Source organism: Orussus abietinus, unplaced genomic scaffold (assembly GCF_000612105.2).
Source record: "Orussus abietinus isolate OABI.00-Male unplaced genomic scaffold, Oabi_2.0 scaffold64, whole genome shotgun sequence".
NCBI classification, from domain to species: Eukaryota; Metazoa; Arthropoda; class Insecta; order Hymenoptera; family Orussidae; genus Orussus; species Orussus abietinus.
The window spans coordinates 371,588-395,804 of NW_019394435.1; the positions used below are offsets into that span (position 1 = coordinate 371,588).

General features: G+C 41.3%; 2 protein-coding genes and 2 long non-coding RNA genes across 8 annotated transcripts; 2 read left to right on the plus strand and 2 right to left on the minus strand.

Moving 5' to 3' along the window:
• Window positions 1–5,600: 5,600 nt before the first annotated feature.
• Window positions 5,601–12,740, plus strand: LOC105697631 (acyl-CoA Delta(11) desaturase). 2 transcript variants are annotated; one of them, XM_012421118.2, is made up of 6 exons: window positions 5,601–5,799; window positions 10,713–10,963; window positions 11,129–11,259; window positions 11,369–11,574; window positions 11,670–11,852; window positions 11,954–12,740. In XM_012421118.2, exons 2-6 carry the CDS (start codon window positions 10,726–10,728, stop codon window positions 12,306–12,308), a joined length of 1,113 nt encoding a protein of 370 aa, XP_012276541.1. In that variant the 5' UTR covers window positions 5,601–5,799; window positions 10,713–10,725; the 3' UTR covers window positions 12,309–12,740. The 2 variants fall into 2 exon arrangements, with proteins under 2 accessions (XP_012276541.1, XP_012276542.1); XM_012421119.1 differs by lacking the exon at window positions 5,601–5,799 and adding an exon at window positions 6,232–6,323.
• On the minus strand, window positions 9,234–10,783 carry LOC105697633. Of its 3 annotated transcripts, none has more exons than XR_002762181.1 (5): window positions 10,701–10,783; window positions 10,465–10,595; window positions 10,321–10,367; window positions 10,001–10,198; window positions 9,234–9,902 (listed from the first exon to the last, which is right to left on the minus strand). It is a non-coding gene; the product is annotated as an uncharacterized LOC105697633 (long non-coding RNA). The 3 variants fall into 3 exon arrangements; XR_001103859.1 differs by having other exon boundaries at window positions 9,234–9,766; window positions 9,859–9,902; window positions 10,001–10,367; XR_002762180.1 differs by having other exon boundaries at window positions 10,001–10,367.
• Window positions 12,741–12,847: 107 nt separating the features above from the next.
• Window positions 12,848–14,520, minus strand: LOC105697632. Its single transcript, XR_001103858.1, has 4 exons — window positions 14,441–14,520; window positions 13,934–14,364; window positions 13,584–13,859; window positions 12,848–13,314 (listed from the first exon to the last, which is right to left on the minus strand). It is a non-coding gene; the product is annotated as an uncharacterized LOC105697632 (long non-coding RNA).
• Window positions 14,238–20,228, plus strand: LOC105697630 (glutamyl aminopeptidase). Of its 2 annotated transcripts, XM_012421115.2 has the most exons (17): window positions 14,238–14,335; window positions 15,038–15,156; window positions 15,264–15,602; window positions 16,134–16,569; window positions 16,661–16,808; window positions 16,947–17,217; window positions 17,293–17,463; window positions 17,530–17,627; window positions 17,706–17,840; window positions 17,903–18,201; window positions 18,304–18,389; window positions 18,469–18,596; window positions 18,674–18,877; window positions 18,967–19,046; window positions 19,111–19,259; window positions 19,328–19,460; window positions 19,529–20,228. In XM_012421115.2, the coding sequence occupies exons 3-17, from the start codon at window positions 15,395–15,397 to the stop codon at window positions 19,926–19,928; spliced, it is 2,946 nt and encodes a 981-aa protein (XP_012276538.1). In that variant the 5' UTR covers window positions 14,238–14,335; window positions 15,038–15,156; window positions 15,264–15,394; the 3' UTR covers window positions 19,929–20,228. The 2 variants fall into 2 exon arrangements, with proteins under 2 accessions (XP_012276538.1, XP_012276537.1); XM_012421114.2 differs by lacking the exon at window positions 14,238–14,335 and adding an exon at window positions 14,782–14,874 and having other exon boundaries at window positions 15,038–15,602.
• The last annotated feature ends 3,989 nt before the right edge of the window (window positions 20,229–24,217 follow it).

Sequence of the window (24,217 nt, forward strand, 5' to 3'; positions counted from 1 at the left end):
CACGTGGAGAGGCTATCTTGGTTATGTCGTCGGGTGCCTTTCATAATCCGAAACTTCACCAGATCGCCTGCCACGATGAGCCGCGAAAACCCGTTTTGATGCTCTGAAATAGAGAAAGATGGAGTTGCAACGGGCGTTTCATTCTCATTCGGACATACTGAAAACTTCCATCGGAACGTTAAAAAAAATTCCTTAGAGTATGTATTTTTTCTTTATTTAATATCAATCGCGCAACCTTTTAAAGTAGAGAAAAATCGGAGCCGCGCGACGCGTTGCGACGGGAATTTTATTTTAATTTGGACACGTGTATATTGTATTTATTCTTTATTTAATATATTAATCGTGCATCCTTCTCAAAATTTCTAGCCATTTCTTCGAGCAAAGTACGTCAGGATTATCGGGACCCCGTGACTCGTTATCGAATTCGCTTTCCTGCCGCTGATAACAGGTTTTTTACGCAACTGCACACGGCTCCGAGTAACGTACTTTTGCCTATTAGAAAAAAGAGAGACATTAACTGAAGTTATCGCATCGTTAACGGGCGATGGAAGAATGGACTTTTGGTGAAAATGGTAAACCCGCGCGAGACTCGGTTCCACTAGTCCACTTAATCCGAGTTTAACTGGTTTACAGCAGGTTTAAACCGGGTGTAAGCCAGTTAAACGTCGGTTAATTCGAGTTGTGCACCCGGGCCTTATACCTACACCTTCCGTGCAGAGATGGGCTTGCACGACCTTATCCTAGGAACAATAAAATAGCGGTTATCGGGACGACATATCATGATTCGTGCCAAGCAGTCGGGAACCTCCAGTTCGTTGGTCGATAAAATTTCTTTTGTTCCCCCCAGAAAGCTCGTGTTGGAAACTTTTCGAGGATATTCAGATGTGAACGAACGGCCATTTACGGCTTCTTAATTTTCCAAGCTCGATAAAACGTCTCTTATGAATTATGAATAATACTTTACTAATGTAAACCGAAGGAAATTCCTGCGAAGAAGTATTCCCTATCACCTATTAGGTTTTACACTATTTCTCAGATGGACATTCCTTCTTTTCTCGTTAACGACTTACAAATATCTTGTATAAAAAAAAAAGGAATAAGTATTCTTATCGAGGTTAAGTCATTTCAAGGTAAACTGGGTTTCCACGAAGTATAGATTAGGCTCAACCCCGCGCTATGACCCTCTCTGTTTATTATTTTGCTACATCTTCCTTGCCCTTACACGTGTCTACTTCGGAAAAGAGAGATCGATCCCATTGTACCACTATCTGAGAAGTCTATAAATTTCAGTGATATCCCTCTTGTAAGGACCGCTCTACTTGTTATTCTCGTACTCCCTCTCCATCGGAAGACACGTCCGTCCGATTCCGCCATTTATTTAAGAGCTGGATAAATCCGTACCGCCGAATTTATCTCGGCTTTGATTCGTAATGCCTTAAATTACGGAAGCCGTATTTTAAGATATAAGAGCATTCAACCAAAAATCGCTGGTTCAAGATCGAGGTTCGTTCACATCTGCCTGGAATGCTTCATTTTTTGGAAGTCATTTTGAAAGAAATAATTTGCTTGAGAATAATTTTCTCTTCTTGGAATTCATGGTAGGGGAGAACGGTTGTTAATGGAGGCGTTATGACTCGACTATGAAACGACGAGTTCGTGTAACGACGTTACATAATGCGGCCCCGTTGAAGGTCTCCACGCCGTTTGCGTGATTGTTGCTTTCTTCAAGATGGCCGCGTCGCTGAAAGTGCGACAAACATTACCTTAACTCGTTAATTTGTGAATTAGTCTTCGATTGTAATTTAGGAACAGCTAGATAGTTCGGCGGAAACTTTCCTAAACGATGTTTAAACGGAACTGTACTGTGTGTATATATATACTTTTTCTTGTACACGTTATACGATGTCATGCCCGAAGAAGCCAATGACAGGACGTGGCATTGTCGTTCTTGCGAAAGAGCTTCGGCCGTGCAATTATCACTTGTACAGAGAGATAAAGATTCAGCGAGTAATTGCTAGTTACAGTACGCCTCGCAAACCTTTGAGAACGTCTCTGTACAAGTATCAAAAATCGATTTATAATTTACGATGTGTGACTAGGCTAAATAAAAAAAAAACATTCCCGAAAAGCCCTTAATATTGTATACAAAATAACGTGACAAAATATTGCCCAATTAGTGATGGAAAGAAGTATTCGAAGAAGAATTATTTGATTCCTAAATTGTTCTGGAATCAATTTTATAGAAATTATAAGAATACTAGTAAGCGTTATCCGGTGGTAACGCTGAAGTTATCAGTGAACGGCTATCTTTGATTCAATGTTGAAAATAATATATTAAACGGATGAAACGTGTTTAGAAGATAAAAACCATGTTCCAGAATAAGTCAGAGAGGTTCAGAATTAAGAGTTACCATCGTCGATAAGATACATTTTGGAATTAACGTTGCTGGCAGCACTGTACAAATGCCTTCTGTACTTGCAGAGCTCTTACCATCTGCCGCCTCTCTTATCGACAGAGCAACGAGTTCGATATTGGCAGCACCGGTAAAAGAACTGGCACTGCCAACTTCACAAATTTATCCAAATATAAAAAATTGAACATCCACGATTTAAAAAGATTTTTATTTTATATTTCCATTTCTACATTATTTAACATGATTGCTCTGTCGTTCTTAGTTTGACTTCAATTCTCATAGGTATCTGGTTATACCGATATCCTTCGGCTCATTTCCTTATTTAATTAAAAAGCCAACAACGCTTTAACAACATTCAATTTTCCGCCTTCAAATTACTTCGAATTCACTTGCTAGCAACTTGAAACGAAAGTTTGGGGTTATGTGAACGTGCATCAATTTTTTACCGCTTGTGCACTATTTATTTCAGTCGATATTAATATTATGTTGTTGATAGTCCTGTGTTGGACCATGCGTAATATTATTACGATTTACGAGGAATTTTTGTAAATTATTTCCACCACTCGGTATGGATTATTCGTGGCGGAAGGTTGGCGACACTGAAGTAGTAGTAACAGTAGAGATCAATCAGACAGGCCGGCCGCTGTAGTACGTAAAAAGAATATTAGTACAATTACAATTGTGACTAAAAATCGTCAACATCAGTGAACCTACAATGCGCGATGATAAAGATTGTCCGAACTTGCTGATTCCTCCAAAAGCTCTCATTTACAAAGATAAAGAAGAGAGCTACGCCCCGGCTGAAAATCGAAAGCTGTACATCTGGACCATTTTAAAGTGAGAATTGAAAATCTGGAGCCTGTTCGAGTAAAATAGTGATTTGGTTTCGATTAATACTTCGACGTGTGCATGTGTTTAAGAATGGTATTTTTTTTTTCAAAATATGATTCATGGGATGTACTAGAATATTAGAACTTAAAAACCTCGAGATGGAGAGTCTGACCAAAAAATCATGCTAATGATGAATTGTTCGCCTACTTTTAAAAGTAGTATTCCTCGGCGATTTTCAACCTCCTCTCTCCGGTAATTGAAGAGAGGGAATGGTTTTCGAGACCATGTACCGTTGACCAACCTTAATCCGCGACAACAGCGAGTCTGTCCACCTTGACCTTACCTGCATCTTGAACACTATCGGCATCTCCATTTCCGGAATTTCTTTACTTTCCACACCCTGTCGTTCACGTTTGCATCGAAACATCGTAAAACAAAGCTTAATTCAACATCAGGAAAAAAAAATTGAGAATGCACTGGGAGCGCAGAATTATTTTTATCACCTTTGGTGTCTACTGGTCTATGTAAGAAATCCTAGCTAAATATTTTTTCAATCACGTTCGGAATGGAATTGATAATACAATAACAACCTTGACGCACCCATGGTACCGAAATAGGTCGGTGACACTCAATATTAGCCGATGCACCGGGAGTTTGTTCTTGACAAATGTTTAAAGAGGATGTAAAATAATGTCGGCTGGTCAATATGGCCGGTTTTCACTTTCTTTGCGATAAATGGTCCCTTAAATATTTCCCTTCTCGTTAAATAGCCGACGTAGTGGGGAATCCTTGAAATTATCCTGGATTACCTTTCCTACCTTTGCTGCATGGATTAAAAGGTTCTTTAATAGTGATAACGTATAGATATTGCCAATCATTTTTTCCGGATGCGAGGTATCTTCTGATGAGATTAATCAGCAATCAGCATGCATGATATTGAAAAATGTTTCGTTCTTTTCACCCTCACACGTATCCCAATTTTTTTACGTCACTTTTTAATTACACGTTGCTTCCGTAAACGCTATCAGTTATGCAATCACCCAGGGATTGCGGTTGTGTACTTGGGAATTGGATCGCCGGAACCGTTCCAAACTACTCAAATACTAATGTGAAATTAATTGTGCAATCTAGAATCTGAAAGTCTTTCGACATTTTCCCATTACGCCTAATTAGAAGACAAAGCAAGATTTCAAACCTCACTACTCGCGAATAAATGTTGAAAACAGTGATTGCAAAACTGTTTACGGGAAACGTTATCGAGTTGTCATTGGTTAATTAGAGCACTCGACTATCGTTTTTACAAAGAGATTGTTTTGTTTTACATCTTTCTTCTGCAGACCAAACGGATTTAAATACATCCAGTATACCCACCATTTTAATAATTTAATTTATTTTTACATAACTGCATTATTATGTATTTGAATGCACACTCTAATAATATTTCCAATGAATAGCTAAATAAAAATGCAATGAATAGTTAAAATAATAACAACTCTAAATGCTAATTTCACATCAGTGACGTAGTTCAGATAAAGTATTCTTGATATCTAAAATGAGCAACGTGTCGTTTTGATTTTCCTTCTGCACTTTTTTTTTTCAAGTTTCGGACTCCAATCATTTATTGCAACGTCCGCCTATTATTTGCAAGACATTGCATTATGCATCAATACATGTGACGAGAACGATGTGAAATGTTTGCTCCACTTTCCGATTCAATTCTTTTCCATTCTTGGCGCTTCCTTGCTTCCTCCCTCAAAAAGATAACAGAATTTGAAAGATAACTAAATTTCAGGGTAAACCCTGCATAATCAACCCTACCCTAAACCGCCCACGCGTATGGCAATTAATTTCCGAATTTCCGAAAACGCTTCCGGAGGTACTTCGCCCGATTTCCGTATCTTCGTACCCTTGGCAAATTTTATTTCCGACCCATTGTTAAAAAAACAAAAGTTTACTCTGACAATATACGCGGTTTCTAAATAGCCTCCATACGTTACAGATAATTTCATAATCTCAAAAAATGTTTGGCCCTTTTTTTGCTTCTCTTGGATCGCCGCCTGAAAAAAGTCTTCGCTATTTAGCCTAATGACGTGCAGCTCTAATTGCGCAGAATTTCAGCCTTTCTCGTGGCGTGCTCGGCCCATAGCACGTCGCGTTTTCCCCTGAGGTGGGAAAGTATACCGATCTCTCGTCTTCCTAGGTATGCCACTCGCAGCATCGCGATCTCGCTGTAGGGTGTCATCTTCGTGTCGAGGTGCACGTACGTTTCCGCTCGCGGGGTCTCCTCGAAACGGCAGCTGATAGCTCGGAAACGGGATAATCACTTAAGGCCGAATAGCTGGTCAGCAAAGAAGGAGTAGGAGTTTGGACGATCCCTTTTCGCCTCCCTAAGTGGTGGGGTTTCGTCCGGTGCGAAGCTCATAAGTGGGACAAACGCTCTTGCGTCTCGGTATTTCGGTGTGAACTCGCCATCGGACGAGTACCTTTGACCAGTAGCTGTGAACAAAGCCCCAGACTATCACTCACCTGGTAGACTAGCCGAACAGCGAGAATAGTGAGTAGCAATTTGCGAGACCCATTCTTACTTACCCCTTCTGAAGCAACCACCCGAGCATCGCTTCCTCCGAATCAATTTTCATTTCATATTTATTTCGATAAAGTTGAGTGGCGTTATCAACATCTCCTTGTATGCGCCTTCCCGAAGAGGACGAAGAGGTGCACCGATTTCTCGATTTCGGAGTGGTGACACTTCGAGGTGGCATCCACATTTTCTTATCATGTTTTCGATCTAAACGGACGGGCGTAAAGTTAAGGAAGGAGGGTAATGACATACAGAGAAGAGGACAGTGGTTGATAAGTAGAAATCGGAGGGTTTGAAATATTTTTCATGGGCTCGATGTGGTGGGGCTCGGCGATTTCGATGCGCTTTTACGGGAGGCACGATGCTTATAAGTAGGACATGCGCTCTGTCATCTCGTCATTTCGGTATGAACTCGCAATCGGGCAAGTACATTCGAGAAGTGATCGAGCAGGCTTAATTCTTCGATCTGAACATCAGCGAGTCTGACGATAAGGAGAGTAAGTCGCATTTTATTTCATCGCATCTCAGCTTTTATCCCTGGGTTAATTACTCTATCCGAATTTTAGTGCACTCGTTAAATGTCTTAACGATAATGCGATATAAATAATGGGAATAGTCTTAATGACTATAGCTCGGTACCCTCGTGAGCACCCTCGGACAGGTGCACATTCTTATCACAACTTGCGTTCGGTTTCTTGCCTCTAATTTCTGCAACCTTTGGAAATTATCTTGACGACAGGAAGAGCGGATAAATTACACTTGACGTCGCCTTTTCGCAGAAGCTTAATGTTACCCCTTTTTTTCTCTGCTTCAAGGTGAAATTATGGAAATAGTCTCCCCCCCCCCCTCCCCTCTCCTCTCTCTTCCTGATTAAACATTTCGCAATTGTTCAGGAAGAGCTGACGGAGTCAAAAACAGAAGCATAAGAACGTTATCAATATTTTCTCACCACGTCCAGTTTTATTCCTCACGTTGCAACGTTATTAGGCCTCCGTTAAATTATTATAAAATATTGGAAATCCTGTCGAAAAATTGTACACGTTGTTTTAAACGTTTTGTCGTTTGATATTGCACGAAGTCATGTTCAGGTGACAATCAGGCTCCCTGTTAACTTTGCAATGTCGAGGCCGAGATCAACAAACGGGGCATGTAACTAGCTGCACAGCATCTCTCTCTTGACACACTTTCTCGTTTTCCTCTAAAAGTCGATCAGGTAGTACGTAATCCTTCAAATGGATCGTACAGGGTTTATGTTATCATGTTACGTTATCAGTTCGGTAGGAGATATCCATCGCCATTCTCTCGTAATAATCCCCAGAATTTCTGAAAGAATTTTCCGAGTGCACTGAAATTGCTCTCCATACCCAGAATATTTGTTCGATCGTGAAAGGATATTCCACTAAACTGTAAGGTTAATATTTTTCGCCCTAATCTACTTACCTCTTTAGCTGGCCATTAACGCAGCGCGTTTATACGAACTCATGAACCCGTTTAATTTTTATGAAATATTTCCATCCATATTAGCGTCATCATTTTCCTTACCTGCTGGTGGTTTATAGCTTTTTGTCCTCTCCGTAACGTCTTTTAGAAGTTGTAAAATCTCCATTTCCTTAAGAAATTTATCGGTCCCAGTTTCCATCCTCGAAGTATGGTTATTACATCCCAGCATGTGCTATTTTCCGGATTTGGTTTTTTTAAGTACCCAAAGAGTATCCAAACGTGTCCCTGGACCAACCGCTGCAATATCCGCTTCACGCCTGAGTCTGTAGACAAAAGACAAACGAAGGAGACGCCTTTTAGTTACCCCATTCAAGGCACCGCCTTTGAGTTAGACAAATTTCTCGCAAGATCCAAAGTCCTCTTTCTCGGCAATGTTTTCTCAAAAGAGAAAAGGCACTTCCCTTCTCGATAACGACTCGGTTTCCGGATGTCCCAAATACTTTGCTCTTCCTCCGAGCTTCTTTCGTGAGAAAGAAACACGCCTAAGAACGTCAGGATTAATTTAATTTTTAATTTCTTTTTTCTCTCCCGCATTCCTGAAATTCCAAAATGCCTCACAGCCGCTTCATTAAGACTATCAACGTCGGCTTCAACATTTATGACAATTCTTGTAGGATTTTATTTAATATCGACCCACAGGCGAGTTAAATGTGAAACGTCGTCGAGCGTTTAATTTCTCTCCACTTTCCAACTACTCGGACACTCAATCAGGGTTAACTTACTTCGCTGTAATGACAGTAATAAACCACTGTAACGCCAAGTTGGGGTCGCAAGTATAGTGTTCCAGCTGGGACCAGCTGATCATTGAGGAGCTCACATTAAGATAACGGTGGACCTTCGTTAGCTCGATTTTTCGAGTCGATGGATCATTTTGACGGCTCGCTGTTAGGGGTGGAGAAAGTCCGAATCATCTTGTCTAGAGAAGATATATTCCCGATTGGACTTCTGCTTCACGGAGATGGTTGGCAGTGACCTCAAACTCGCCATTGGCCTCCTTTCCTCCGAACTCGTTTACGCCTCGAGTCTTTCTCCTCGCCTTGCGGTGCAGTCGCCTCCACATCAGGTACCGTTCCTAAACGAACAAGGAAAAGGAATACTTTTATTAAAGCGGTTCTTTCTCTGGCCCACCTGTACAACCTCCACCGTGGAGACCGGTAATTAGAGCGAGAGATTAATTTAAAAAATCGCTAATTGTGAAAGAAGGTACCCAGAGCATTAAACATATAAAACCCAATTTTCATATCTTTTACTTCTCAGGTTGCGTCGGTTTTCATATTTTTCTTACCTACAAGTTGATATCAATTTCGAATATTAATACGTAGATTTTTAGATTATTATCACTATCTGGGCATATATCTATAAGAGCTAGCGTAACCCTTCAGTAAATTCGCAATTAAATTCGCGAGTATTTGCACTTGCACTCTTGCAGGTGCAATGACTTTTGAGACGACCGGAAACGATAGGCTGTAAATTCTCGGTCCAGGTTTATTAACAGAAAATACCCTGAGGAAGCGTCGGCGTAAATACTGTTATTGATCGCTTCGGAGACTTCGAAGAAAGTAGAACTCGCCGTCAGAGAAGACCGGGTCGAGAAACGATCTTGCTCCGAAACTGTGAATCGGGTACCGTTAAGGTTTTTTCTTTTTTTTTCCTGTGCTCTCGAAATACCTCCAGATGACCCGGACGAAAGTGGACCAGAAACATACAAGTTCTCTTAACCCCGAGATGTATTCGACCGGTTCGGATACTTCGATTTCAATGGCCCAATTCTCAACGTACAATTTCTTCGTGGATTTAATCGCTATCGAAAGATTATACTTAAAATTCGGAACTTATCAAAAATCGTTAAATCCTGAGGAAGCTGTCAAACCTGAAATTTATTCGACCCATTGAAAGTATATTACATCTTTCCGGAAATATTATTGTGTTTAATATTTAATTTTTAATTTTTAATAGGCATGTACTCGTATTCGCAATTTGGCTCTTCTCGGTGGATTTTCTAAGCGTGCAGTTCAAGGTATCGAGGTCGGTGATAGGTGTGGGACGGAGATCTGCTCCGGATCGGGATCAATTCGTTCTATCGTAATTTTTATCGTATCGTAAAAAATGTTAGAAACCACTGGAAAGCCGGGAAAATAGTTATTATAAGACGAATGGCGACGATGGGAGATGGCGTCGACTTTACGACTCGCGGTGCACCTTCGGGTTTAACGATCAGCACAATGGGATAGCTTTCACGACGTCGAGATCCTTAAAAGCGGTCGAGAGGACGTCTACGTGGAACATCTGCGAGGAGAATATCTGACAATGCCATTTCTCTTTCCATGGGTGATTGATGAGAGCTCTAAGATTTCTATGAACTGCGATACGCCCGGGTCCATCTCATTTCTTCGATTTCTGCATGGACCATGATGACGTTTCCCGGTTTGCAGCTGACCAACTGCAATTTTTAGTTATTAACAATATTTAATTTAATGTCTAATTATTTCACCTGACTGACTATGAACCTGGTTCTCATTCCTTTTGATTTACCTCCAATGTTGAAACGTTGGCTCGAAGAAAAATGATGACTCTTTCTGCTCGAAAATCAAAAAGAATTAAATATCCTTTCTAAAAGAACGTTAATTTGGTAGGAAAACATTTAATGATATTTCTAGTAAATAAGGGAACTTACGCCTGTTTAAATCCTCTTCAGAAAGTCTAGGCACGCGTGTAATTAGGGTTAATAGAATTGCTGGGGTTTCATTATCATTCGTAGGAAGAAGAGATAATAGATTCTTTAGTCATGCAAACCACTCGTCTTGATCTTTCAGCGCAGGCCAAAGGATTTTTTTTTGAGCGACTGTTCGAGTCAACAATTTTTTTTTCCGGCCTGTTCCATTATTCAGAGGGGGCGAAAAAGTGTAATTGTAGAGTTTGTCGCAATGGTAATTCATTGCAAATGTCCGAGTATAGTGGATGATGGCCACCACTTGTTCGCTGCTGAATACTCACCTCTATGAGGGTTTTTCTGGCCATGCACCTCATTATTCCTTCGGTTTCTGGATTGAGAAAATTTTTTCATGCTCATGCGAGCCATGGAAACATAGAAATATGAAAATGAGGGCAATAAATATTGATAATAAGTGCTTTAAATACCTTATGCATCATATGTCTCTTCGTTTGAATATCTGACAGAAATGAATTATTTCTCTTGAACACCTTGTGACGTTGGAAATGCTAATCCGTTCTATCTTTCAAATTGAAGTTCTTGCATGATTTAAATTAACCTACAACATTTTACAAACGTGAAGTCATGCATGATTTCCATGGTAGAATGATTATTATCACTAGATGCCGAGTTCAGTTTGCGAGTAATATTTGATTATTTATACGCAATTTTCCAGATCGTCCTGAAAGATGGCACCCAATCTTTTTGGAAATTCGGCGACGCTCTTCCTGGAAGCGTCCCAACAAGATGCCATCCAGAAAGCACCTGCGGTGTCAACTAAGTCATCGTCTAGTTCAAGTCAAGAGCCGAAATATAAATGGAACATTGTCTGGAGAAACGTGATCGCTTTCGTCTACCTCCACCTTGGAGCTCTCTTCGGATTCTACCTATTCTTCACCTCGGCCAAATTCCTTACTTTCTTGTGGTGTAAGTGTTGCCTTTACATCCGTATAAAAAGTACTTCACTCTGATTATACAAATTATAGAAAAATATAATAGATGCGAAAGTAATTACCGTAAAATCCTTGAATAATTTAGGCCCTTAGAGACGTTCAGAAAAATTACAATAATTAGATGTAATCTTTCCTCCAGCCTATATCCTCGCTATTATTGCTGCCATGGGCGTCACAGCTGGAGCACACAGATTATGGGCGCACAAATCGTACAAGGCTAGGTGGCCATTGAGGGTTTTCTTGATGATCCTGCAAACTGTCGCATTCCAGGTTAGTTAAAAGAAAAAAGAAAATTACTGCTTGCGTTAAGAGTTACTAAATATATTAGCCTCGTCGTTATGTAATATTAATTCCAATTTGTAATACCTTTCGAACACAGAATCATATTTACGAGTGGGTAAGGGATCACCGAGTGCACCACAAATTCACGGACACCGATGCTGACCCACACAACGCCCAGAGAGGTTTCTTCTTCTCCCATATGGGATGGCTTTTGGTACGCAAACACCCTGACGTGATAAAAAAGGGGGCAACGATCGACATGAGTGATATGGACCAGGACCCTGTTGTAGTCTGGCAAAGAAGGTACGTCCAAATCGCAGTTGAGAAGCAATAAGCAATCTGTGCAGGAAATGGACGTCACTAATTTACCTCTTTCTTTAAATTATCTACATTCTCAGGCTGTACATCATCCTTATGCCGCTGTTCTGCTTCCTCATACCCACATGGATTCCCTGCTACTTCTGGGGTGAGACTGGACTGAACTCTTGGTATGCCAACATATTCAGATACACCTTGTCCCTGAATTTGACGTGGCTCGTCAATTCGGCTGCACACATCTGGGGCACCAAGCCGTACGATAAGTAAGTGATTTGTACAATTTCATAATGACTTAATCTAGGTGACATAAGTACGTTAATGATTTTCTTTTCCTAACACTAATAATTTTAACAATACCTTACAGCTCGATCAGCCCTACGGACAACCTGAAGATCGCAATCGGAGCCGTTGGCGAGGGCTGGCATAATTACCACCACGTCTTCCCGTGGGATTACAAGGCGGCCGAGTTGGGCGATTACAAGGGCAACTTAACGACCCTCTTCATTGACATTTGCGCAAGATGCGGACTGGCATACGAGATGAAAACCGTGCCGGTGGAGATGGTGAACAAACGCTCAGCCAGGACAGGTGATGGGACCAGGATCACCAGGGAGCAGGTGGAGGGTCACACCTACGAGGGCGCCGTTTGGGGGTGGGACGACACCGACATGACTGTGGAAGACATAAAAGACGCCCAAATTGTAAACAAGATCGACTAGAGGCTGTTCTCGGACATTATTTATAAAGCTTTAATGTCAAAGGGACTTTTACGTCCATCGCGGCGGGTCTCGAAGGTGCCGATAATTTGTCACCTGTGGGATGATAAACCGTCGCCTCCGAAATCCGTCTCGAATTTTTACCGTGATTTTTAGTCTCTCCCGGGGGATCGTTCTCTAGGAAAGAAGTCAGGCTGATTATCCGATACGATACTATGCTATCATTTGGCTACGGTACTTCCTGTTTCCGGGAGTCGCTAGCCAGGCTTCGAAAGGCATTAGGTACTTTAAGAAATCGATTTAAGCCTATATTTAAGCTCGCTATTTAACCTGCGAATCTGAGAGCTCAAAGGATCTCTCTGACCTGTATACACTGCGCTTTCTGACAGTATATACATTTCCATGGTATTTATTAATAAAGTATCGTTTCCGAACCGTGGCTGGGTATTTAACTCTATGAGATTTCCTCGGTGTACTATGGGTTGCCGTTTTAGGGAGGACAAATTCACGTGGTTATTTTCATCTATGATTGGGCATATCGAGATAGGTTTTGCAGCTCCCTTAAACATTCGCCCAACTTTCTCGGAGTGTCTCGACTTCACGCTCTCTCGGAATTTGCCGACTTGTCTTGCGTTATTCGCTTCGGACAAACCGATCCTGCGAGGAAAAACTACCGTCGGGGTAAGTGTACTACCGATTGCACTGCAAATACGGTAAAACACTGCCCGGCTAATTGTAATTCCGTCACGACGAGCTCTCATCCACCTTCACTTGTCTCGCGGGTAAACGCAATGTTAGCGTCGGGCCTAATTGCGAAATCCTCCTGTGATTTCGCCGCAGAATTGCGCTCCGTGTACTGCATACAGGTGGAAACGTCCCTTGACAAGGTACGCTCAATGTATAATGCATCAGCTGACGTGTTTCCGTGATGAAACGTTTCACGCGGCTGGCAATAGTAACGCCCCCGAAATTTCAAAAATCGACTCCGAGGTCGTCCACATTGGGTACGCTGAAATTAAAAATGGAATCGGAGTGAAAACAGAGTAGGTGCATTGGATTGGTATCTTGCATCATTGGTCATTCCTGATAATTATATCTTTCTTGACGAGCAAAATCTGTACAGCGCTGAATTGTGGAAAGTTACGATACGAAAGAAAGAGATCGGATAAAGTATAGAGATATCAATCCCTCGTATCAAGGATGCTCTTAATGATACGAGACCCATCGCGGAAAACAGTTGCCTTTGGAGAGGGCGGCTAATTTAATGACGGCACGTACATGTTGCTAATTTGCCTCAATTATCCAATGCACTCAAATGCAGGTCCGGGGCAGTCAATTGGGAACAAAGTTCGTGGTCTCGAAGAGCCACATCATCGGTCTCGAAACTCGGTTCCGGCGCAGTTCTGACAATAAGTGGAAAAGGTGAATCCACGGTGGCCTTTTCTTCTGTCTTGGTCAGATGCTGAGTCGTCATCGCAGGGCTCACTTGACTGGGAAATCCAAGTTGCAAGTGGAATAGGTCGTCATAGGATTCTCACCCCATCATCGAGAAACCTACATCAAGGTCTATAGTGAAAATCAATGTTGCAAGTGAGAAAGGTGAATTCTTATCTGATTTTTTCCCCGACCTGGCCAAATGCGTGAGTCGTCATAGCAGGACTCACTTGACAGTGTAATCCAGGCTGCAAGTCTAACTGAATAGGTTGTCATCAGATTCTTACGTCGTCATCGAAAGACTTACATCAAAATTTATAATGGATATCAACATTTCAAGTGATAAGGTGAACCCTAGTTTGCTATTCGTGCCCTCATAGTCAGGATTTAATCGCTGTCATCGAGGGGATTATTTGACAGTGCAATCGAATTCTACTTAGTTCGGAAATTCTAGGCCAAGAAGTAGAGAGTTTCCTGCGAAGGACACTACGGCTCTTATATATGTAGAGCTGGAAACGTGACAGCAAAGTGTACCGAAGGATTGGCCAACGTGTCGGTCATAATTTGGCCGTTTCATGGAATCCAGCTGATTTCGTGTAAGTCGTGCTGCACGCTGTGTTTTGTCCTTGAAGATATCAAAACCGAAATTTAAAACATTTTCATTACTTGATTATTCTAAATAGTGTTCGGGGTTGGCTCACCTTAAACTCGAATATTTACTCGGGCGTGCTATTTGACCCCTCGCAAAGATTGATTACTAATCTCTTATAATTAACGGAAGATTTGATAAGTCTTATAACACTTGCAAAATCCTGGTTATCATCCGCGTTATTTCAAGACGAGTCGTCGTTATCTCTCTCGCATCCACGTGTGCGCAGGATATACTAAAAAAATTTAAAATCTAAAGAAATGCCTGGTGCATAAAGAACTCAGGAATCGCACCTTTCATAGTCCTCTTGAAAAGACTTGAGTCTTGTCAATAGCTCCCAGAAGCGGAAACTAATTTTCCCTGTCACGTTTCAACGATCACGAACATGTCAGCTGTAATTGAAAAGGAAGTCTCGGAATTAACATTTTTACCGCCTTTTCCATACTCACGTTTGATTTACATTTACACGCCTGCACGTTAACAAAGGTGAGTTAGTACCCCTCATCTTTCGGAAACCTTGATTTACAATAATTGGAAAAATTCCTGAGGATTCTTGGCAATTTCTGGCAATGCTTAAAAAGACATCCTCGCGGGTATTGATATCAGTGTACACGAGTATCCAGCGCTTTTCTGAATCCTTTGTTTACAGGTTTCTTCTCTTGTCGCGCTTGTTAGCCATTTTGAAAAGGGCGCTCGCCCGGCAGGCGCATGCGCAGGAGGCACTGCTGCAAGCCTTAGACCATAATACCTCGCGTAGCGGTGGAAGGGGTAAACTCGAATACTACATATACCACGTGTGCCGACGGCACTCGGACCCAATCAGATTTTAGACCATATAGTTATATAGACCATAGTTTATATAGACCGTCTTCCAGTGGAAGGGGTAAACGAATGTACCACGTGTCCCGACGATTCACCCACACAGTTAAAGCCATTCTGCTTACTGAAAATCTGAGAGTGGGAGGTCCAATGCGAGGTCTAGATATATATGGTCTAAGTTGCAAGCATGAAAGAAAATGACGTGAAGCGAACAGCGCACAATCTGGTGGACCGCGACAGAAATTCTGTCAAGATGTACCGACACCGAGATATTCGACCGGGGATATTGTGTTTCGTTTGCGGACTTTGTATTATCCTCAGTTTGGTCTGCTCCTGTCTGGGAGCCTTCGTGGTTTTACTCCAGCGAGATAAGAGTTCCACCGGCGAGCACACAGGTAAAATAGCAGAAATAATTCAAAGATAAGAGCATAAACCGACATCCAACTTGCAACTACATTCCGGCGAAAAGCTCGTCATTTTTTATTGCTTTGTTCTTAGTACTTTCAAGCGTTTTTCTGCACATGCGCTTTTGCGCATTGCACTTTAATTTTAAGTTCAAGTATACCGGTACTAGGAATCAATTTGTAATATTGTTCTATTCACTAGAATATTGATTGAAAAAAAGTCGAATTTGAACGAGTTGAGAAGGAATTGGATTATTTGGGTACGTGGAGAGGCGAATATTATATGTTTCATCCTCGATATAATTATATATAATTGTGGGGCGGTGACATTTAATCTAATCATTTGAAACCTGTTGATGCGCATTGAGGACAAAAGAGGTTGGACTTATCTCTTTATTTCTGAATTTTATTTCATCGCAGTTGGAGATGCAAAGTACAAGTTGGATGGATTTCCGAGTGTTCCTTGAATTAATGGAAAGATCGACATTCTAAAATTCAAATTAACTATTACATTTTTTGCAGATCCGTACAGTTCGGAAGCATCGGCCATCATGACGAACAGAGAGCCACCAGCAGATCTCACGTTCCGACTGCCACAAGAAGTGAAACCAGTGCATTACGATTTATATTTGCATCCAGATCTCGAAAAGGGAACTTTCCAAGGTAAGGTCACCATTTCGATCGACGTCGTCGACAAGAGGAGCTATATTGCCCTGCATCAAAAGGATCTCAATATAACTTCCACCAAGCTGACCACCATCGACCGAGAGATCAATTACGACATTCCCATAAAAACTACCTACAACATAGAGAAGTTAGAGGTCTTCGTCATTGCGACTGAAAATGATATCACGGATGGCCTCTACAAGCTGTCTCTTGAATTTGATGGAGCTCTGCAACCGAACAAAATTGTTGGATTTTACTCGAGCTCGTACAAGGATGAGGATGGAAAGAAAAGGTAAATCAAATCATAATTTAAAGTTCTACATTTATTGCATTCTACACGCAATACTCTAACCTTTTCTTTCTTAATTTATTTTTTTATCTAGACTTATCGCCACTTCGAAATTTGAACCCACATATGCCAGAAGAGGTTTTCCATGCTTTGACGAGCCTGGATTTAAGGCGGAGTTTTCTGTCAAACTTGTTCATCCCAGTGGTTACAGTTACACGGCACTATCGAATATGCATGTGGAGGTACAACCATATAATTACTTATGAATTACTTGTTTAGTAACATCATGCAATCATTTTCTTTTGTCTCTTACATTCATTTGTCAACAGAACTTAGTTGAACTAAAGGTGCATTCTGAACTAGCGAAAATCATGTTTTAGAGTTCTTTGAACGATCAGCCATCGCCGGGTCTCACGACCGTAACGTTTGCCAAAAGCGTTCCAATGTCGACGTATCTAGCTTGCTTTATAGTGAGCGATTTCGTGGCTGTCACGTCAATGGCTAAGAGATTGAAGGGAGAGGCACTCCCCGTGAGCGTGTACGCCACGAAGGCTCAAAAAGAAAAGGGAAGATTTGCCGTGGACATCGGGGTAAAAGCCATTGAATTTTACATCAATCTCTTTCAGATTGACTATCCTCTCCCCAAACTTGGTACAAGAAATATTTACCTCAGAATTAAACTGAAAACGCCAATAGATTTAATTTCACAAAGCTTCTTGATTTTAGATATGGCAGCAATTCCAGATTTCGTCTCTGGAGCTATGGAGAATTGGGGACTCGTCACTTACAGAGAAGCAAGACTTCTTTACAGCGAAAGTGCGACCTCTACAAACAATAAAAAGGGCATTGTCACCGTCATCGCCCACGAGTTCGCGCATATGTGGTTCGGAAATTTAGGTAAAGTTACTTGAAATCTTATATTCGATTTCCATTTGTACAATTGAAATCTTTTCTATTTTTTAGTGACGATGGAATGGTGGAACGATCTGTGGCTAAACGAAGGCTTCGCAACGTATATGCAGTACAAATGCGCAGATGCGATACTACCCGAGTGGGGTTTCGTTAGTCGCTTCATATTTACATATTCAAAACTTTAGATTTGTGAAGTGTGTAAATGATTTCCTTGAAATTCACTTCAGATGGAGGATTTCTTGGTTGACAACCTTTACACCGTTTTCGTGACAGACTCGAAGCTCAGCTCGCATCCAATAGTGCAGACTGTCAGCAATCCCGATGAGATTACTGCGATTTTTGATGTCATTTCGTACTCGAAGGTACTTAAATAAAAATATTCTAAAATTTTTGAATAAATATATAAAATTGTAAATAATCTTAGGGTTCCGCTGTCCTTCGGATGCTGAACAATTTCGTCGGTTCGGATGTCTTCAATGCTGGAATTACAGCATATCTGAAGAAATACGAATATGCCAATGCGAAAACGGAAGACCTCTTCAACATCCTGCAAGACGCAGTAGGTAGCAAACTGAACGTCACCAATATCATGGACACGTGGACCAGGCAGATGGGTTTCCCGGTGGTGGAGGTCGTCAAAAACGGCAACTCATATGTTCTAAAACAGAAGCGATTCTTGGCAGATTCAGAATTAAAGTTCGACCCTACCGAATCGCAATTTGGGTGAGACCTAAATATTTAAATCTGGAACGTATTTAAATTGAGCCTCGCAGTTCATAAAGGAGCGTGATCAGAAATGTCGCAAGAAAAGCAACATTTTTTCAGTTACAAGTGGACCATACCCATCACTTACATCACGAATAAAAACCCGACACCGACACTATTGTGGTTCGACAGAAACGACGATAATTGTAACTTTTAATTTTTATTTATTGCAAGTCTCGTTGGCACTCTGCGGTATGTCATTTTTTCCTCATTTTTAATGTTCAGTGGTCGTCAACACTTCTGGTCCGGTGGAGTGGATCAAGTTCAACAAGGACCAGGTTGGCTACTATCGAGTCAACTACGAGGTCTCCGAGTGGCAGAAGCTGAAGGGAGTTCTTCAAAAGTGTCATGAGGTAAATTGCATCATCAGGGACACAAATTCGTTCCAACAAATTCTCGATACATAATTCATTTTTCCTTTTTCTTTCAGACATTGACTGCATCAGATAGAACGAGTCTGCTGGAAGATGCGTTCAGCTTGGCCGAGGCTGGAGAATTGGACTACACGATTGCGATGGATATTACGAGTTACTTACCTCGTGAGAATCATCCCGTCCCTTGGAGTGTTGCGGCTACGAAATTAATATTCATGGATAAGCTCCTTTTCTCTACCAATGTGTCTCCTATGTTCCGAGTAAGAATTTTTTTCAGACACGTTAATCTACCCTTCGGCTTACCCCTAACAGGAATTACCCTAACACTTTACCACATACCACTTTACAGGAATACATGAGGAGAACTGTGGACGTTGCGTACCACAAAGTTTTGTGGACTGTCGGAGCCAATGATAGCTTCACGACTTTGTGAGTATAGGGATACGTATAATCTTAAAAAAAAAAAATGTATTTATTCCATAATTTCCCGTAGGTCATTACGAACGGTTATTCTGAATCTGGCTTGCCTGGCAGGACATCAGAACTGTCTTAATGAAGTGCAGAAAATGTTTAGTTCCTGGATACACCACTCCAGTGATGTACGACCTCCTCCTGACATACGGGCCTTGGTTTACTATTATGGCAAGTTTCGTTCTCGTTGAAAATGTATTTTCATCGGTAACTTTAATTATGATACGTCATTTGTTCAGGAATGAACTACGTGGGTGACGAGTTCGCATGGGAGATCATGTTCCAGAGGTTCGTCAACGAAAAGGACTCGAACGAGAAGCTGAAATTAATGCGTGGGTTGGCTGGAATCCGCTCAGCCTGGGTCTTAAACAGGTACAAATTAAATCATTTCAATTCAACCGTGATTTTAAACAAATATTGACGCTCTTCTTTTTCTTCAGGTTTATAAACATCGCCTTCGACGAGACTTACGTTCGAGCTCAAGATTTCTTTGGATGCTTGCAAGTCATATCATCCAATCCCATTGGCACACCGTTAGTTTGGGATTGGCTTCGCGAAAACTGGGAAAAACTTGTCAACAGGTACACCCTGAACGATCGATACTTGGGTCAGCTGATTCCAGCTATTACGAAAACATTCTCAACCGAGCTGAGACGGGACGAGATGAAAGCATTCTTTGCAAAGTATCCGGAAGCAGGAGCCGGAGTGTCATACAGAGCTCAAGCTTTGGAGACTGTTTCGAACAACATAAAATGGCTGAAGAGAAATGCAAATAAAGTAGAGGAATGGCTGATCTCAGCAGCGACTCATCATTCCAAAATCGCCGGAACGAAAAAATAAATCAGCCGAGACGATGGATTTCCGCTAAAACTGTTATCATCCGAATATCATTTATTAGCGATAAGATTACTTGCTAAAAGCAGAGATCTAAAAGTTTAAACACGTTTTGTATGTACTTTAAGAAATATACCTACAATGGAATACGCGTGTAACCATTCTATGCTCACTTCGTGTCTTTTATGATAGACTAGGAAATTATCATTTCACAAAAAGCGGTAATCGTTCATAATTCGAATTCAGAAAAAATGTCTCACGTAGAGAACTCATATTGCAAATTAATTATACCTAAATTAGCACACATATGTTGCAGTTTTATGACCCCTTGCAGTGTTCAGTGTTCATGACCGTTTCGATAAACGTTCCTCGCAATTAAGACGGATCCGCAATTATTCCTCGGTATGACGCAAGGACGAATGAAATCTCTGCAAACGGCTTATCGATATCATTATTGTGAAACTATCGGTCATTTGACAATAAGGAAGTGAGCGGCGGGTATAGTTTACATAGTACTTACCGTTTCGCGGAAAGTAGATTACCTTCAGGATATGCCTTTCATTACTCGCCGTCACTGCCTCGAGATAATCCTGTCAATAAATGTCAGATCCGCATTTTTTTCGCAGTTTTTTTTTGTCTTTTGCTGCTGCGGCATTGTTACACCGAGAGGCCCGACCAATTTACTATATTTTTATTTTCAAGACTCGGAACCACTTTTCCTTGATTTTTTTTTTTTTTTAAATATTGCTTTTAATCGCAGACAAGTTAACTTATTCTGAGCATGTTAAACATTTCTTTTTCTCGTTTCAAAGATAACAGTTCTCTTGGGTGCGATTTTTTAGCTACGTGTCGAGCTAACTTGGCATGTCAATATGTCGAGCGATCGACAACTCCGATCACGATTCCACACTTGGCAAGGGCACGTGTTGTGTACGGTGAGCCATGAAAGGAATAAAGAAGTAAATAAATAAAAAGTGTCTGTCCACACGTAGACCTACTAGTTGTGGGGTAACTCCGGCATTTTTTATGGCAATTCGACCGACTTTCTGAGCCGGGAACTCGACGGAGTTTCACGCCAAATGCAACGCGGCAATGGCGAGATCGACCGAGTACATTTACGGAAACGAATCCGGTTATGCAACACGAAAGAAATAGTTTACGCCGTGAAAATAGAAAATTCGAAGTCGGAATAAATGCTTCATTGGAGGCTTAAGCTGCGAACCTCTAAATGAAGGGAGAATTATTGTACTTTTTATTAATTTCGCGGATCTCCAAAAGAAACGGAGAGTTCATTGGACGAAAATTTATTCCCGCATGTTAGGGATGGATCTGCATCCGATTGTCGCTTCCAATTATTTTTCCCGAGCTAGCGACCGGTTATCCAGTAATTGTTCATGGATGAGGAACAATCCAGCTGACCCGTGGATTCCGAAGGGAATTTTAACGAGCATCGATCCTACCCTCTTCCGTTCGGCAAAATATAGAAGCGTCTAAGTAGAAAAAGGCGACCGAGATTCTCGAAGTTTAGCCCAGTAAAAGTTCCCGTGTTTGTAGACTTGGCCTTCTTAGGGCGGTTCTCGCTATTAATTATTAAGTTCCACATGAAGCATTAGCGAGCTTCGCTGCGAATTAAGCTTCTCACCGACCGAGAGCGATTCGGCCTCCTCGGGCGATTTCGAGAAAACTTTTAACGAGCATTTGCATACGTCCTCCGGATTGTCGCTTCGTAAAATCCGACAAGCAACGGCTCGGTTAGACCGAAGTCTGATTACGAATTCCCGAAGTGGCCTCTCTGTGCAGAGCTTTCGCATCTTTATCAGTATTCTGGATTTCGCGCTCAACAATTAAACCAAATGTTCTATGTACAATCTACTATGTTTGTAATTATAAAAATGATTTAACATGATTCAAATTCAGCCATCGAATTTTATCGAATACTATTTCCTAATTTCACAGGTGCAATAATTATCCGTAATTACGGATGAGTACTCCATTGTTTCTGACGAAGGGAATGCACCTGTCCGAAATTCGGAGGAACGGGAATTCTTTTTTTCGAGCCAAGGATTCATCGGTTGAGAAAGTAAAAATAATATGATTCGAATTTATCCATCGAGTTATTTTGAATAGAATTTTCTAATATCAGTTGTGCAATGACTATCTGTCATTACACATGAGTATTTTATCGTCTTTGACGGAAGAAATGCACTTGCCCGGAATTCCGAAGAGCGCGAATTCTTTTCTTTCGAACAAAGGACTCATCAGCTGGGATAGGTGCATTTTTTAAGTCCAGTTGAGGATACCGACAAGACTGCAATCCAATGTAATTGCATGACTCACCTGTAAGGTTCGTTCCAGAGAATAACTCCAGTTCCCCGGTCCGTCGTTTCGAACTATCCAGCACGCAGTATTAAAGACAATTAACGGGAGGTGTAATTGCCAATTGAGGGACGAATGTGTCATTGTTGATTCGCGGACAATTACAGGTTTTCTCACGGCCCCAGGAGCGTTCATGAAGGCTCGCATGCAGACGACATATAAACATCGGTCGTCGCTCTGTCTCGCGTGATAACGTCAATTGCGACGTGCACATTTACGGAATAACGCGCAAGCTCGTTACGACAATTCCGATCAATCGGAAAAGGTAACGCCTGTCGTCGCGACGTCTGCGTCAACCCCGTATTAAATTGTCCGGAAAGTAATCGCACATTTAACATTTCTTTTTCTATTAAAGATGAAATTAAAGAAACGCACTATATTTAAAATAAAGTCGCTTTTCCCTTACGTTCATGTAACATATCGTTTTAGAGTGCAGACTTCGCTCGACACTTCCGCGGCAAAAATTCTGTTTCAAATAATTTTTCACTTTATTTATAGCTTTTCATTAACCGTTTGAGTCCTAGGGGGTATTGAAAAAACTGTCGAAGAATCCCGAACAGCGCAACCGCGCTTTCTCTAAATGAGTACGAGAAGACCCAAACAGCGCGATAGCGCTTTGTTTATTTTATGTCGATGAATCCCACTCGGCGCGATAGCGTTTCTTGAATTGTAAGATGTATTATTTACACCCTTGCGTTACGATTTAAATTCCAATAGCGCGTGCCATAAACAACAAAAGTGTCGGTCATACATCGGGCCATTTCACGGTTTGGCTGAACGTAACTTCTCATACGGTTTGTTTACATTTGGCCCGATTAACATACCACGTCTCTCACACGTTTTGTTCACGTTTGGCCCGATTGATTTACCACGTCTCTCACACGATATTGTAAGTTAAGAGGTTGATGAAAAAAAAAAAAAGAAGAAATGAATATTTGAAACACAATTGTTCTTATCAAAATGTAGAACGAAATTTGTCCTTTAAAATGGTACATTACATGAATACGAAGGAGAAGCAACTTTATTTTAAACGAAAGCGGGAAATCTTAAGTAGTATAAAACGTGATAAATTTCCGGACCGCGTAATACTGAAACCTCGTCAGGACGTCATTAAATTCGTGCGTAGTTAAAGGCTTGATTATCCGCTAATTGTTTGAGAAATTGTTATCGGCAAGTGGCACGTAACTGCCTGACGCCTTCTGTTACGCTTGCATGTCGATAATCCGACGACATGTTTCCACGATGGCACTGAAACGTGCTCTAGCCCGCAGCAGGCAGATTAAAATTAATCGAAAAATGAAGATAAACATTACCGAACATGTCCTTATCGCCTCGTAGGACGGGAAAATGTGCGACAGCTCGAACGTCATACTCGGAGAATTTAACTGATTAACCGTGAATGTTGTCCAACTCTCGAGAAATATGAAAAAAAAAAACATCAGCTCTTCCCACCGTCTCTTGAGAAGAGAATATTCTTTTGTCCGAGAGAAAATATTTATAAACGTTTTAATCCACGCGAGCATCTTTTCTGAAAATTACATCAAGAAATACGTATCAATGTGTCTATTATTACGCCACATTGTTAGACATAACGGGCTTTGTCAGCTGCCACCTGGTTCACTTTTTCCCGGATTTTTTTGTTCCATTTCATTTTCAAGTCTCGTTTATCAGCACTTTTTCTCCCGGTTGATTCATTCGCGAATTGTCACGATTAACAGGCCCGTCTGGGGTATGACTTGACAGGCATGGTTTTTTTTTTTTTCTTTCCCCGGCAAAGTAGCGGATTTAGAGGAAATGCTTGAATGCTCGTACGAGTGCCTCGAGGTTATTTCCGGATACGGTCCTGCTCCCGTTGCTCCCATTCATAACGATTTCGATGATAAGCGGTCTACTATCGTTATCGTCGCGGCTGGGGCCTC